The sequence below is a fragment of the Pyrgilauda ruficollis genome, unplaced genomic scaffold (assembly GCF_017590135.1).
Source record: "Pyrgilauda ruficollis isolate IOZ18807 unplaced genomic scaffold, ASM1759013v1 scaffold5, whole genome shotgun sequence".
Taxonomy (NCBI): domain Eukaryota; kingdom Metazoa; phylum Chordata; class Aves; order Passeriformes; family Passeridae; genus Pyrgilauda; species Pyrgilauda ruficollis.
The window spans coordinates 5,161,431-5,178,469 of NW_024526599.1; the positions used below are offsets into that span (position 1 = coordinate 5,161,431).

The following is a 17,039-nucleotide window of genomic DNA, read 5'->3' on the forward strand; positions in this document are numbered from 1 at the left end:
TGAAACACTCAGGAGCCCTTCGGGAGGCTTCTCCCGGCTTCAATCAAAAGCAAGCAGTCGCTATCCGCCAGCCCCGCCGCGGTGTCCGGCCCCGCTGCCTTTCAGCACCACGGACGCTGCCGCAGCGCCCTCGCCCCTCCCCGGGACACGGACAACTCCCACAATTACGTTTTACTCTTCTTCTGGGCTTTCCTGGGGCCACCGGTACACGATGCTCCGGGTTTTTTTAGGTTTGGGTTTTTTCTTCCCCACCCCCCATCCCCATGGTGTTGAAGGAAAAAGAAAGGGCAGTGATGGCTTGGGATACCAAATGAAAAGCTCCACGAGCTCAACCTTCCCAAGGTTTTATAGATTAAATTGTATTAGGGCTGTAAAAGTTGTGTACTTCTTGAGCTCAGAGTACAATTGGAAAAAAAAGAGAAAAATGATACAGAGAAGGAAACGCTCTTTATTCCAATCAGCTATTGTCAGACCCAAAATATCACCAGTGGCTCCTGATTTGAAAAGAAAAAAAATTAATTTAGTAGGCCACCTGAAGGCAAAGGCAGATTGATTTTTTTATCAAAAGTACTGAGGAAACACACTGCAGTTCTTGCTAGGTCTCCTCTTTAAGTAATGGTTTTTCCCAAATTCATGTAAGTTCTGCACAAACTCAGAAGCATTCACAGGCCCAACTGCTGTGAATTTTCTTCTGATGGAAAAGGCTTTGTTCAGTTCAAAGGTATACATTCTGCAATGCTTTTCTAAGCTAAAAGCAAAAGGGCTCTCTGTCAACTTCTGGCCCTCCAAAGCCTCCATTCAGCCTCACCTGCAAAGAATAAAAAGGGGTTTTTATGGACAAGTAGAATATTTTTCTCTATTAGGACTAATCAGTTTCTGCAAAGGCAGGGTGAGTTGATTCACATCGTTAGCAGAAACTTCGGGTACCATCACAAAGACCCTGAAGCGCATTTTAATTGTGTGTTACACTGTCTGCCCTTCTCTCTGGCTCAGTCTGGGTGATGCTGCCCCCGGGGACGGCTCCTACCGGCTCTCTGAAAACCATCTCAAGTCCTCAAAGTATCACAGTTGGTTTAACTCCCTCTGAGGTTCAACCAGAGCAGATACTAGACTCCCTCTGAAGATCTGAGCTCCTGCGCACACTACCCACGCTACAAGTGTTACGGGACAAGGAACGCGTTGCTCAGGGCGCTTGTGCGGATGGCGGTACGAGGGCCGCGCTCATTAACAGCGCTCCACCTGCCGCGCTCCCTGCTTCCCGGCCGTGCTGCAGCGCGGCGGCGCTGCCATGGAGCGCAGGTGTTCCAGGGCAGCGGCCGCGGAGCCCGGGCCGTGGGGGGCCGTGCGGGGCCGGGCCGAGCGGGGCCGAGCGGGGCCGTGTGGGGCTCACCTGGAGGAGGCGGCGGCCGCGCGCGGCGTGCTCGGGCATGCGCGCGCGGTACACGGCGCGCTCGAAGCGCGGCTCGTTGTCGTTGGCGTCCTCCACGCGCACGCTGAGGCGGCACGCGGCGGCGCGCGGCGGGACGCCACCGTCCCGCGCCACCACGCGCAGCTCCAGCGCCGCCTGCCGCTCCCGGTCCAGGCGCGCGCGGGTGCTGACGGCGCCGCTCCGCGCGTCGATGCGCAGCAGGGCCAGGGCGGCCGCGTCGCCCTCCAGCGCGTACCGCACCTCGGCGTTGGGCGAGCCCGGCTCGTCGGCGTCGGAGGCGCTGAGGCGGAGCACGGCGGTGCCGGGGGAGGCGGCCTCCGAGACGGCGGCGCGGTAGTGGGGCTGCGGGAACGCGGGCGTCTCGTCGTTGAGGTCGGCGACGCGCAGCAGCAGCGGCTCCTCGGCGGAGAGCGGCGGCGTGCCGCCGTCCGTGGCCACCAGCCGCAGCTCGTACAGGTCGCGGCTCTCGCGGTCCAGCGGCCCCGCCACGCAGAGGAAGAAGACGCCGGCCCCGGCTGCCCGCAAGGCGAAGGCGCCGTCGCCGCCCAGCAGGGCCAGCGAGATGCTGCCGCCGTCGCCCTCCGCGCCCTCCGCGTCGCCGCCGTCGTCGGCGTCCGAGACGGAGACTCGGGCCACGTAGTCGCCGGGCCGCGCCCCTTCGGAGACCCGTGGGCCGCCGGTCTCGGTGAGGTAGAGCAGACGGATGGAGGGCCTGTTGTCGTTCACGTCCAGCACGGCCACGGAGACGAGGACGCTGGAGATCTCGGGCTGGGCGCCGCCGTCCCGCGCCTCCACGACCAGGCGGTGCAGGGCCCGCGCCTCGCGGTCCAGCGGACGGCGGAGACGCAGGATGCCGCTGCGCTCCTCCACCGCGAAGTAGCCGTCGGGGTCGCTCTGCCGGCGATTGATGGCGTACCGCACCTCTCCGTTGGCGCCCAGGTCGGGGTCGGTGGCCCGCAGGCGGCAGACGGCGGTGCCCGGCGGCGCGTCCTCCCGCAGCCGCGCCCGGTACTCGCCGCGGCTGAATGCGGGCGCGTTGTCGTTCTCGTCCAGCACCCGCACCGACACCCGCAGGCGGCCGCGTCGCCGCGGGCTGCCGCCGTCCCACGCCTCCACTACCAGCCGGTGGACGTCCGCCCGTTCCCGGTCCAGCCGCCGCAGCAGCACCAGCTCCAGCGGCTCCGGCCGCACATAGCGCAGCTGGAAGAGCGGCGGCTCCCCCGCCGCGCCGCCCTCCTCCAGCAGCGCGTAGCCCTGCGTGCCGAAGCCGCCGGCATCGGGGTCACGGGCAGCCGGCAGGCGGAAAGCGGTGCCGGGCGGGCTGAGCTCGGAGATGTTGAGCTGTAGACTGTCCTTCGGGAAGCGTGGCGGGTGGTCGTTCACGTCGGTGACAGCGATCTCCACCTGCACCACCTCGCCGCGCAGCGTGGCCGCCGCGAAGCTGTAGCGCGCTCGCCGCTCCCGGTCCAGCCGCCGCGCAGTGCGGATGATGCCCGTCTCGGGCTGGACGTGGAAATCCGCCAGCACCGCCGACTCGCCGCTCCCCTCCGACAGCAGGAAGCCCCCGGGCGGGTCCGCGCCCGGTGGCAGCCCCGCGCGGATGTCGCCCACCAGCGTCTCGGCCGGCAGCCCCTCGTCCACTGCCAGGCTGAGGTTATACACCGGCGCCGCGCCGCCGCCGGCCGCGCACAGCCACAGCGGCAGCAGCAGCAGCGGCAGCGCCCGTCCCGTCGGGGGAGCGCCGCCCTGCCCGCCCCGGCACCTGCCGGCCCGCAGCCGCCGCGCCATGCTCCGCCGCTAAGCCGGCATCGCGGGCAGCCCGCGCCCTGCTGCTCGCCACCGCCACGCAGGTGCCTCCGCCTCGCCGCCGCGGGAGCAACTCCGAACGCCGCCGCCGGTGATGGGAAGGACGAGCGTGTGCGAGGAGGCGGGAGAGCGGCTCCCGCCGCCGCCGCCCCGCGCAGCCCCCGCCCCGCCGCGCCCCCGCAGCCCTGGGGCCACCGCCCGCCCAGCCACCCAGCGCCCGGGGGGCGGCCGCCTCCCCCACGCACGGACGTGTCGGGCTGGGTCGGGATGGTGTGGCGCTGCTCCGGTGCCGCCCAGGATCCGGAGAGGTCTTCGCCGAAATTGATTACTCGGGGAATCAGCTGGCTTCCTGCTGATGGGGCAAAGCGTGACTAGCGCACGGGCTGCCTCTAGATGCAGAGGCATGGCTCGTGAAGGAGAAGAATTTAAATGAAACAGAAATCTGCGAGGATGAACGAGTTTGCACAATTCAGCAAGGATTTGTCTCGCCTTAATATTCTGGTCCTCATTTTTCATTAAAAGGCTTGCTTGTTATCCTAGCACTTAGTCAGTAAATAGCAACTTAGCATGGCAGGAAAGCATTTACCAGAAGTAAGCTTTAAGCAGAAACTTCAGTTTCCGCAAGACTGGAACTTTACCACTATTCCTGACTCCTATACCTATCTCAGAATGGTATAAGAAAGAATAAGTGTTTTTCAATGACACCGAGAATACACAGTGTCATATAAATGCTAAGTACCAGCCATCCATCTGTCCACGAAAGCCAAGTACAATGCTTCGGTGCTTACTAGTCTCTTGCTGTTCCCACTGATCCTTTACAAACTTAACTTCAGCTTTCAGGCAAGAATCTAACAGCTGCTCAGAGAATAGTAAATTCATCCTAGGACAGACAAGTAAAATCAGGGCAAAGAACAGTAAGTAGCAGGAGGAGTTACTATAGCTTAGTCCTCTCCTATGAAGGGGCACTTGAGAGGGCAGCTATTTTACTATTTGTCTCTTTTCCAAGTCATGGAAGAACTACCCAAGTACACTGCCAGAGCACTCTTAAAGAGGGAGCAAACTCACTGCAAGTGAGGAGAAGGTGAGGATCTTTTCCCCAACATTTTTGAGACCTACGCAATTCCACATATCCGGATTAAGAGAGAGAATTAGGTTCTAAAGTAAGTTTAGAAGTACTACTGCCTGTATGTGGTTGCATGGACAGGAGGGGGAACACATCCACTGTATCTGACTTGCCTCCTTACACGGAGAAACACGGCAGAGCAAAGCTTAGATCTTGTCAGATCTTCTTAGGCACATTCTGAGAAAGTCTCTGTATATTTATACACTGTGATAATTACAAGCATAGAAGCAAGAAGGAAATGCAGAGACCCTTGCCAGCTTCATTCATATTCATTGAGAAAACATGGATCTTCCCCAAGTCACAGATGTTCAATATGAAAATGCCTGAATTCCACTGAATCACAGCAAGTTTGGAAAAACAGCCATGTCCCTTGCAGCCCATGCTGTCACTAAGAAAACATGTGAATCATGTTCAATCAGACACATTTACCAAAAAACTAAATAAAACCTGCTGTTGACATGGTCAGGCAGTGCCTAAAGAGCAAAATTCTGTCTTCAGATACAGCATGCATAAAGATAGCAGGGGAAAAATAAGACTGACGTAGTTATCTGTGGTTCTGGCAGTAGTCATGTATTTTGTGAAACTAGGACACTTCAACAGTTTTATATGAAATAAAGTTATATGAAAGCACTGCCCAACTACAGCATGTTTCCAGAAATACTACATCTTTGGGACACTATAGATGTTTTGCCTACTGTGAGCATGAGCTTTACGTCTTAAGCGTTCTACCTTCTTTATGTTTCTGCCTTCTCTGAGTCTTTCTTCCGTTCCTTTCTTAAACATTTTTTCTTCCTCTCTTTTGCCATGTTCATGACCTCATTCTTTTCTTCCACAAATCACAAACAGAAGTTTCTAAATCTTGAGGAGATGTTTGCCATCTCCTGGATATATTTAGCTGCCCCTGCTGTTCCCCATCTTCTTTCTCACTGACATGCTGACCCACACAAAAAAGAGAACTGACAGTTCTAAGACATGGTGGGAAGCTGCCACCATGACATTATCCCAGGGGAAGCAGGGTGCCAAAGTTTTAGTGCACTAGCCACCTCCTACATCCTCAACAGATCGCTCTCATAGTCAGCTCCTCAGATCTATGAAGTATTCCACTGTAAAAAGTGGACAGGAGGATAAGCATATTATTTGAAGATGAGGGATGTTGGTTAGAGTACACAAAATGCCAAAACTTTCCAGTTTAGAAGGGATTGCCTGTTGGGGAGCCAGCCAGTTAGATAGAAGAAAGTTACTTCTGCTGCTGTTTTCCAATTCCATTCCTGGAGGAAGTCACCTCTGACTTTGTAGGCAGGTGAACAGCATAGGAATTCATTTTTAAGCCTGTGTCTTCAGGCAACCCTGTATGAGCATCCCTCTAATCCACTATGCAAGGCAGTGAACTCTGGTGCTCCTAAGCAGCTCCACATGCCAAATTCAGCTGTCCTGTGGCAGGAACCCAACCTCCAGGAAAGGAGCAAGGAAGGAAGCTGGAAGGTGATAGCTGTATCAGCTGCTCAAATTTAATCAGCCCATATTGGAAAATGACAATTTACTATAGCTTAATCCTCCTTGGATTAATTGGAAATTCTTTTTCATTCAAGGAGAATTAAACTATAACAAACTATAGCTGGGTATGACACTAGAGTGCAAAAGATCACTGAAACAGAGATAGTGTTGTTACAACCACCAAGGTCTATCAATAAGAGTTAATTCTACCTACAAACATTGCCTCTCCCACGCAACAGCTGTGGCAGCTGAAGATGTGACTCTCCCATGCTGAAGACATGGCTGAGATGGTAAAGCAGCATGACCACTTCCTTTTCTGCCACTCGCTGGCTCACTGCAAACCATCTTCAGCAGCAGCAGTGTAAGCCAAGCCACCTGACTCGGGGCTGACGCAGGGCGGGAGCGCTGCAGGATCCGTTCCAGCGCTCATTAGATGGGCGGTAGCAGCCAGCTGAGGGCAGAGCGTGGCTGAACTGCTCCAGACAGAGCTGAAGCAAATAAAATAAAACCTGAAAAATTTTCCATGAAGTTATTTCCTGCTGTTTGAAGACAGCATGGTGTCAGCTGCTTGTTATTGCCTTTCAGCCAGTGGGCACCATGCTTCCATTTCTGCCTACCAGGTGGTGTTCCCTGATCCTCTGTGGGTTTAGTTTAAGGACAGAGATTAGTTTAAGCAATGCTGAAACAATGATTTCCATTAACCCCAGTGATTTTTTTTCCTATGCTGGGTTACAGAACACCCATATAAATCAGCTTTCTGGCAAAACTGTGGCGTGGGGAAGCACTAATATCTTCAACTATTGCAGCTGGATCTAAGAAAGGATGTTTGTCTCCAGCCTCACTGGCTGGGGTCACTATGGGCATTCAGCCTGTAATATGTGATATATGGAGAAAGCGTTAACTTTGCAAAGCATCAGGTGTTTCATTATTTATAGTTCCCCAGGCACACATATATTGATTTCAGCAACACCTCCTTGAAGGAGTGTCAGCTGCACAAAAGATTTGCTGGTGACCACATGGAGGCTGGTCACAGTTACTATAATAGAAAGCTATGTAGGGACTGCTTTCCTTATAAATGCAGAGAAATGTAATTTTTTTTTTTTTCTGGTAGCCATCATTTAACTCTTAATCACAAGCTAATTTGCTGAACTCCTTTTGCTGTGAAATAATAGATGCTTTGCCTTCTCTGTGGAAAAATCATGTAGTTGCCAGAATCTGACTGGAAATAATATACCTGAGTTGGTCTTCAAAGGGGAAAGGCTTTCATACTGTTTGTAGTACAGATAGTAGTAGTGCTTTTTTTCAGTTTCATTCCAGATATATCGCAATGCCTTCACTCCACCTGTAGAGCATGTTGCTGCTGCCTTCTGTGGGCAATTACTTCAGAATTTGTAACTCGGATATAACCATCTAAGTAGGATTACTCAGATCAATATTTTCACATTAACTTTATTTCTAGTCCACTTATCTCATATACTGTCAACCAGACTTAATAGTCAGTCCCAGTTTTGTGTTTTATGGATCTTCATTAATCTCTTTGCTGTCGACCCCAATGTGTTTATACACACCTTCCCAGCTGCAAATCCAATCACTTGTCAAGGTGATTGTTCAAATATACTTAGATTTGCCTGAAAAAATTTGCTGTGTCCTACACATGTTAAATTTATCCCACTATCCACAACAAGATGAAGACATTTCTTGTTATGCACAATATATATATGTATATATATATAAAACTGATCATTTATTTTGAAAAAGGTTTATAGAAAATATCAGATAAAATATTAAAATAAATATTAACATAATTAATTTAGATTCTCCTAGGTAGGTGTTCATTCAGATTTTGACATCCTAACTAATTTTATATCTATACCTGTATTTAGTTTATAAACTTGGTCACAGATTTAATTAATCTAGCAAGAAGACTTTATCCAAAAGTAAAAGACTCCATATTTGACAGGTGTTCACTACCTCATTTGTAATTAACATGATATGGGGTTATCTTTAAAACAGAAAAAAGGCTTCTTTCTTTAGCTGTCTGTTATTCCAACAAGCTGATGCAGATTTGAAGCAATCTCCTTAGGATGGCAAAGGGTTCACCCTTACAGGCCAGGAATAAACACACAAGAGCTTCCCACTACATGGGTTGCATTCCACATAAAGCTGTCTTTTGCCATCTGCTTGCCACTGCTGAATCCAGCCTTGGTGGCTCTCTAAAACCTGAAAGGTAGCTCCAGAAAGCATGAAAAAATATATCCCAGGCTGGATTTAATACTCCTTGGATATCATATCTCCCTTGAGCACTATGTTGAATTTTCAGATAAAATTTATGAGATTATCTACATTGTCAAATTTGTCACACAACAATAGATTACAACCTGCAATCAGATCCAGTAGTCAAATTCTATGTGTGTAGAAGAACGAAAGAAAAAAGGACACAGATGTGAGAAACAAAACGGGACCAAATCCTATTGTCGGATGTGTTTGTCTGAACTGCAGATGATACTGAAAGTCTGCAATGACCAAACACATTTGCTGGAGCTCCAAATCCAGATTATCTTCATCTGGATGCAGCGTCTTAAATCAGGGATGTGAGTGCAGCAATATGAAAGTTATTCCACATCTACAGGATACGATATCCTAGCATTTACTGTGCTTCCTAATCTATCTCTCTCTAAGCTTTGAAGCTCTAAAAATCAAGAGCTGGCTGAGAGCATGCAAAACAAAACCATTACAACCATATCTAAAGACACGGAAGCCATCAAGCAGCGGATTGCTCTGAAGTAGCTCTTCCCAGATTTCCTTCCAGTGACGTCAGTTAGCTGATGTTAACGTTGGCCAGCACTGTGCACAGCACTAGTGGTGCCAGAGAGCCAAAATGCAGTAGCTGGAAGTTAAAAGTCAGTTAGCAGAGTTCAAGTTGCAAACAAGATGCAAATAGCAAGAATGATTGCAATGGTGTGCCATGGGATAGGATGCATTTTCTGTCCCTTGCAGTCTTTAAATCAAGGTTAGACAGCTAACAGACATGTTCTATTTCAGCCACAAATGACAGGGCTTTAGGCAGGAATTACCGAGTAAAATGAAGTCAGGCTAAACGATTAGGCTGTTCCTTTCTGGCTTTCCCATCTACAAAAATCCAGCTTCCCCGGGCAGCTGCCCTGATCACAGAAGAGCAGCCCACACAGTGTGCTTGAGACTGGAAACCTGCTGCTATCACTTCATCAGCTGAGGTCCCTGCTGAGGACTTGTGGCACTGAGAGGAGGGAGGGTCTACACATAAAGCTGTATCTTAATATGCTAAGCCACTCTGCCAGCTGATTCCCTTGCTGCATTGAGCTAAGTAATTATTTTAAATAGCTGTGAATCAGAAAAGAGCTTTGCTTTTAAAAGTGAAATATAGCATAATCCATGTGTGAATTAATGCCCCTGGCTATTTTCTCTCTCTCACGTGTACAAACACTAAAAGCAATGAATTCACCAGCAGTTTTTGAGCATTTGTATTCTTCTTCCAGATGATAATTTCATAAAGAGTTTTGATGCCTGAGTTTTGGCTGCTGTGCTACAACTGACACTACCACAATTACATTCCTGAAAGGTTCACATGTTTTCTTAAACAGTCCATTAAGACAAAGCTATAAATACACAAGAACAAAGCAATCCTCCTTGTCCCTGTATAAGCACCCTGACCTGCTGATTTTCAGGGCACACAGTATTATGCAGTACTACGTATTTCTTTGGGGAGGTGACAGCTGGAGGTGTGGCTGGATGGGGTGAAACCCCCCCAGCAGCCATAGGCGAGCAGATGTTTGTGTTACCTCCTGTAGCAGGTTTGTTTCTATTGGCAGCTGTAATACAAATGCCTATTTGTACAACTGCTGGGTAATTCTGCTCATGTAATTTTGGTCAGTGACAGTGGAGCACCTAGCACCTTCTCCATAGGCACTCATTTTTACTAGACGTGAAAACAAATTTGTACAAATCTTAATTAATGAATCCTATTTGATTTAAAGTAAGCCAGACTGAGTGCTGGAGACAGAAGTTCAGTTCCTATTTTAATTTAGGTCATATAAGCTGCATCTAAAAGCAGTTCTGACAGCTTCCTCAAGCCTCTTCATGTCAGCAGGGGGAAATCCTACTTTTACGGGGCTGCCACTGAATTATCCAAGATCTTATCTTTTTTTAATAGGGTTTATCCCTACAGAATCTTTATGGGGCTGAGAAGGCTCGTAATCACCATTCCACAGAGGACTGCAGGCAGGTGCTCAGATAGGGCACATTTACATCTTGCAATGGACAGCGACCCCTGAGGTGAAACTGAACCTGCTCTTCAGCTGGAGGTGTCACAGCACCACCCTAACAGGTCCCAGCCTGAAAAACCAAACCCAAGGTGGGCTTCTATGCTGGAAAAGCCCCAACCATCTCACCATCACAGTTTCTAGTGCCAAACAGTCTTTGCAGTTGTGCAAAAACAGTGATCATAGACAGTGAATGCACCGGGGTGGGGAGCTCCCTGTGGAGCCCTCACTCCATGTGTGCATCAGCAATGCAACATGCATCCCAAGGCAGTGGCTTTTGTTTTTCCCTGCTTGCTTTTCCCAGCCTGTTCTAGTTGTATTTCACTGCTGACCTTTTTTTTTTTTTTTTTTTTTCCTCTGTGTGTGTGTGTGTGTGTGTGTGTGTGTGTGTGTTCAAGAATAAAATAACACAGGGTTTTACCAATTTTAGCTATGTATTTTCTGCTCTGGTGGTGGGAATGTCAACTATGAGATGCTTGAGATCACACACAGCATCGCAGCAGTGGTTTTAAAATCTTCAAACATGGATATCACACTGTTACCCACAGCAGATTGTTCCCCACCATAAAATAGTCAATAAAAATATATTTCTAAATGTTTTTTTCATCACTCCTAGAATATTCATGAACATTCATATCTTTGACTATCTTACCTTTAACATAACCCTCAGTATAGGTTGCAATGCTTTGATGTATCATACTGCAGTAAATACAGAAATCAGTGTATTTTAGAGTGAACTCAGCCAAAAAGGATAGGAAGGAGAAGTTTCTTAAGCCTTTAAGTAAGGCATAAGATAAACTTCTGTAATGTATTTAGAGGAAAAAGAAAGACTGCTAGGCATCTGTAAAAGGAATTCAGGACTTCTGAACCCATGTACATTCATGAACAAGAATATGACAACAGAACAAGAAAGACTAAATTTCTACAGCTAATTTTAGGCAAGAAGTGTCTGTAGGCTCAGCTTACTATTTCAATAACATTTGCCATGTGTTCATGCCTGACTTGACCACATTGTTTCTGAATTCCTGCATCAAAGGGTTTATAGCTGCTTCTTTCAAAATAACTCAAAATGCATCCCATCTCTGAAATGTGCTGAAAAATGCCATCAGGAAAAGGAAACTGGATTCCTAAACATATTCATCAGAGTACGTGTCTTGGGTACAGCACAGCTGGGATGGTCTCTTCCAGTGCCACAATGCCCCCAGCCTACTGGGGCAGTAGTCATACTCTAAAACTGGGCGCCAGCACTTTGGGGATTAGAAAAGTGCATCTATTTTTAAATATATTCTTTTCCTAACAAGAGTTACTAGCCTTTTTTAGGTCACCCAGGAAAAGAATTAATGCTATGCTTTTCAAACTTTACTAATAAGAATGATATGACACTCTTGAAAGGAATTGTGAAGTGTTTAGGTCTAGAACAGGATATGCAACAGATCACACTCTGCTGGGAGTAGACCTCAGGCAGAGGGAGGTGTGACTGCCTGGAAGGGGCAGTTTATACCAGAAATCCCAGTATTGTTCACATCTAGCAAAAATAAACCAGCACAGAAGGACATAAAATATCCTAGTAAATTCAAATGACATTGTTCCTCTATAGCACAGTACTTTTTTGACTGAAAATTCACAAAACAGAGAAACTGGGCACTCTGCTGACTTTGGGCTCTGCCCAGAGTCATGATACAGACGGGCACCCCACTGCCACACAGGGGCAGGGACATTAGGCTTCAGATCATGCCTGCTCACACAGGGACTCACTCTGCCTTCCAGCTTCCCAGCCCTGACCACCATGTCCCTGCCTCTGCCAACCCCAAACCTACATCTGCCTACCACCTCCCGAATGAAAACAGGCAGAACGCTCAGACCACCACACAAACCCAAGTAATCATAAAGGGCAAAATGACATTGTCCCTTCAGTAAAACCTGCATGTTTTCTCTGACTCCAGTTTATTGCTGCATGGTGGGGAGGGAAGGGGAGCAGGCCATCGAACTCGCTGCGGCTGTAGGTATTTTTCTAGGTCTGGGAGCAGTTCACAACTTCCTCACTTATTCTAAAGAAAACAACACGCACAAAAGTGCTCCTGCAGGGCTGAATATGGAGTCTCTCTCAGGCTCAAATCTCAGTTTACACCCATAGAAAAAAACATATTGCCAGCATGAGCTCATGACAGGGTGATCTCTCTCTGAATGCTCATTTTGGCTTATGCACTTGGAACAGCTTGCTGTTTTCTCTGTAGCTCAGTCGTGCGATATTTCACCTCACTCTTCATCAAGAACCAGGAGGGGTCTGTAATGCAATGAATGAAAAAGTAACAGCAGTTTTATTTTAACATGCATTTCTTTTATGAGAGGGCCTTTTGAAATGATAGACAAAATTTTTATTTTCATACACAAAGCCATTCTCTGCTAGGGGAAGAGTTCAGTTCTGAATTTTCTCTTTCTTTTTTCTCTCGGTCATGAATGAGCTTTCAGTTGTTGACATAGGCTGTCAGAATTTCATTGCACTAAACAGATTGTTGGCAGCTGGTGGGAAGGTAAAATGAATTCATCTACACTGAAATAATAGTTTGTGCTTTAGAAAGTGGCATTAATTTACAAGCCCTAAAGCTCTCTGCAGATGTGAATGAATGAAGCTTTATAGTGACCCATTGGAGGGGTAAACAGAACATGTACTTTTCAGTCCCAACACAGAAGGCACCTGACTTGTCCAAGGTTAGACTAAATGCACCTGAACCAAGATCTACTGAAATCAATAAAACATTTCCTGCAACTTCAAGGCATGCTGAGCTGAGAGCTAAGCTAGTGACAGAAATAGAAAATAATTCATAACCCTCAAATCTCTCTTCTAATTGCTATTTTAGGCTACTTTTCTTCCTTCTGTTTTAGAACAGGCTTAAACCAGAACATCAGCCAAACCACGAAAATTTATTACATGACAATATGATACAAGAGAATTTGTGTTAAAAAAAACACAAATTTCCAGAAAAAAAACCACTTTGCAAGGACAAATAATAGTATTTTGTGGCCAAGATAATATTTAAAGGAAATCAGAATGAGTTTAAATATTCCCAAAGGCTTCTTTGCTTGAACACTAAAGCATTTATCTGAAATTTTTATTTACTGCAACAACTTTATGCCATTGCTGCCTAGGTTAAAGGCACAGGCTATACTTCTTCCTATGTACTTCCTATGTACTATGTACTTCTACCAGGCAGCTGGTAGAAGTACCAGCTAGAATTCAGGACTCAGTAGTGTACCAGGGAAATGAAAAATCTGAACCACTCCAAACTGTGCACTGTTAGGCTGCTAAACAGATGCAAGTCTTTAGCAATGAGCACTTAAATAATCTTTTAGTTTAAACCACACCTTTTTAATTGCAGTAATTGCCATGTAGTCATAACTGTAGGATCCACTTGGAAATACAGATGTCTCTCAACTACATGGAAGAAAATTATCGTGGCTGGGATTAGTCATACCACAGCAACAGGAAGACACCCAAGTTGCTCTGAAAAGACAAGCTTATTCACTTGCACACAATACCATCCAAACAGCTCTACTGCTTTCACACCCAAGCTAGGCAAAGCAGATCTGTCAGTAAAAGTTTGGGGCTTCTCTACGCTGCAGTCAACAGCATCATCAACATTTTTATCCTACCAATTATTTGTAATATCTGCTCATGCTCTGATTTACATGGGCTTTGTATTAGCTATGGTTTTATTTTCTCTAGGTGGTCACTTCACTGCATATTTAAGCTAAATGCAGTTACAGTAATGGAGGATTCCCCCAATTGCCTGCAAACCAGAGTCCTGCAACAGAAAATATCATGGCATTAACTTCATCCTCTTTCTTTCCTTCCCTAAGTTCCAGACCGCTTATTCATCCTCTGGAGATGTTCTGACCAGGACAAGAATGGAAGTTTCTTCCAGAAACGGAACAGAAATGGCTCTCCAGCTACCCCTTTTCTCTCTTACATTAGCAGCCTTCCAGGCCAAGGGCCAGCACTAACTGGTGGCTGAGCCAGGAAAGGACAAGCTCCTTTGAACTGTTGGAACTTCCCAGGCCAAAGCTAACATATTCAAATCAAGGCAAGAGGTGTCCAAAGCAGACTGTGGAGCACAGGAATCGTGCATTCACAGGGGATAAAACCAGCCCGTAATGTCCATGGGTATCGGTTTCTCATCAGGTAGAAGTTGCATCTTCATAAGGAGAACGTTGAAGGAACCTGATGCTGGGAGGCAGAAACCTGGCTGAAATGACAAGGTCTGTGTCCACAAGGATTCTTCAGAATCTCCCCGTGCCAGGTAACAAACAAATAACCCCCCCAAAGATCTCCTGGCTACTAATGATTTCTTGAGCATTTAGAAATCCAGCCAGAATGAGGTTGGAAGCCCAACTAGGCCTTTGGATCATAGACTTGGAACAACCTAAGACAGACACCCTCAAAGGGCAAGATACTCTGCTTTCTCTGCTGATTACAACCCCCATCCAGAAAACTCACCTCAGCCTCCTTCAGATCTGGTTTCAAACATTTTCTTCCCATCTGTGCTCCTTTCTCAGCTAACTCTGTGCAATGCTGCTGTTGATGGATTACACAAAACAGAGATACAAGATGAAGTATGTATTGTTAATGTGGTAAAGACTCTCCCATCCATATTTCTTTCCAAGAACCCCAATATAAATGAAGGCTGCTCCCCATAAGCCAGAGAAGAACAATCCTCATATATTCTCTGCAGGACTATTTTAGTTCATTCACGAATTATCATAACATATAAAAACATATGTAAAAAGTATCGGGTGAAACGCCTGCCTGACTGGAGTCAATGGCAAATCTCCCATTTACTCCAAAGGGACAAAATTTCATCCACTAAGTTCCAAAATGAACATTTTCTGCCTACATTTTCTTGGATATATATATGTTAGGCAGATGCTCTGTGTTTGCTCAACAGATAAAGAAAGTTATTCTTTTCATGCAAAATGCAGTCTTGTCTCCCCACTAGAAAATAGACTTTGAATAATTTCTTCAGAAAATAATACCAAATTGTCAGGGTTTGTACTGTCTAATCTGGGTTTGGCATAACCAAGTGAAGTTGCTGGCTGCTAGCCCTGCCATTAATAGCAACAGCACAGTTTGGGTCTTCTCCTTTGGTTTTCCACTTGCACATGCCTCTGTGTCCAATTTCAAGCACAGTTAATCATGAAGCAAGGAATAAATGGCAAAGTGGAAAGGTTGAGGATGGGGAAATGCATCTAAACTCTTCTCAGTGAGTAAAAGGGCAATGACCTGAGCACCAGAGAGATTAAACTGGGGCAGAAAAATGTGTTCAGAGAGGATGCCTAGCCATCCTGGCAGCAGTTATGCCTTTCCTCTCACCGCTTTCTGCTACTCCTCCACAAGGGTTGTTGCCCCACAGCCACAGAACAAGATGTAGACCAGCATTTCATCTGCTCAGTGTTACTTCTCAATACTTATTCTCTTGTGGTCTTTTTATTTCTACTTCCTTCTGTCAAAGGAGAAGAAGCCCAGAACAGACGTGGAAAATGTTGACAGATGGAAAGTGAATCAACCAGCCAACAGAGATATTTCAAAAATGTTAGCTTCTTAAGCACACCTTGCTCTTTTCACCGTCTTGTCCCTGGTACCTGCAGTGTCCTGTTCCCAGCACACAGGTGAGCTGGGCAGAGTTCACAGCAGGCTTGGGCTCACACTGGGGGTTTCTGTGTGCAGTACCACACCCATGAAAACACATTAAATGATGTATGAATGAGCAAAGCTGGCTCAAAGATGTGAATTAAAAAGAAGGAAAATGAGTGAAAAGAAGGACATGAGGCAAAGACAGCAAATAACACCAGTTTATCAGACCACTGAATGAGTGCATTTTTTCATTTAAAATGCAGTATTTAAAAATAATAATAAAGAAACTCATCATATTAACCAAGGCAACTAATGGAAAACAAATGCATGGCTTCAATGAGCCAGATATGGAAAAAATGCCAAAGAAGAAATTTTGGCAAGACAAAGAAGACTTCAGAGCAGAGCAAATACAAGAACAGGAACACTTCCTCTCCTTCCTCCTTTTATGGGATGCAACAGCAAGGGTCACCATACACACAGAGTGCATATCACAACATTCACGTCTTGATTTAAAAGGAGAAAATAATGTGAAAAAGGAACGGCAAATTTAGCTTCCCAAAATTTATTTTCTCAGTAATGTGCATATGCTTTATTTTCTCCAAGTTTAATATCCTGCGTGAAAAGTAGATGGTTGTGTGGGGTTTGCATGGCCAGGTTTTGGTAGTGTGTGTTGGTGGGGATGGATGATCAGGCAGCAAACAGCCCAAGGAGCTGGGCACATTTCCAAATAGCTGACACTGCCCTGCTGAAGCAGCTGTCACTGCCACTAGTTCCTAGGAAAGGCTGGCAAGAGGTGGGACATGGATGGAGCAGCACAGGCTGGATCTACCCCAGTACCTGTGCGAAAACCTCCAAACTGACACATGGCTCCCATGGTAGACTTACACCACCTTGAGCCTTGTAGGAAACATTTTGGTTTTTAGCAGCAAAAATGCTTCAATACTAATATTTGGACCAATGGCCTGGATGCAAAACCATTCTAGCAACCCCCAGAGATTTGTAAGAAACAAGCTTTTCAAGCAACTGCAGTCATCCAGCCCCTGAACAGGAACTAAGCATAGCACCATGGGGCAGGATCCATTTCTGTGCTATGCTTAGTTACTGCTCAGGCTGTATATTTGTTAGGGACAATGATCACTGCAGGGAGGCAATGAGCAAAGCAGCTGTAGAATTGCTGCTTCCCAAACTGCATTGACCTTGCCAAACAAAATGTAGAAATCCAATGGAGTGAATCAGTGACACTTCACAGTCCCATTTCAA

The 17,039-nt window shown here is 46.9% G+C and overlaps 1 protein-coding gene across 1 annotated transcript in view; it reads right to left on the reverse strand.

The window, feature by feature from the left end:
* DCHS2 (dachsous cadherin-related 2) overlaps positions 1-3,217 on the reverse strand; it is a 102,309-nt gene extending 99,092 nt beyond the window's left edge. The window contains exon 1 of the mRNA XM_041480135.1: positions 1,391-3,217. Coding sequence (XP_041336069.1) covers positions 1,391-3,217 — 1,827 coding nt within the window. The remainder of the gene's footprint in view (positions 1-1,390) is intronic.
* Between the last annotated feature and the right edge of the window lie 13,822 nt (positions 3,218-17,039).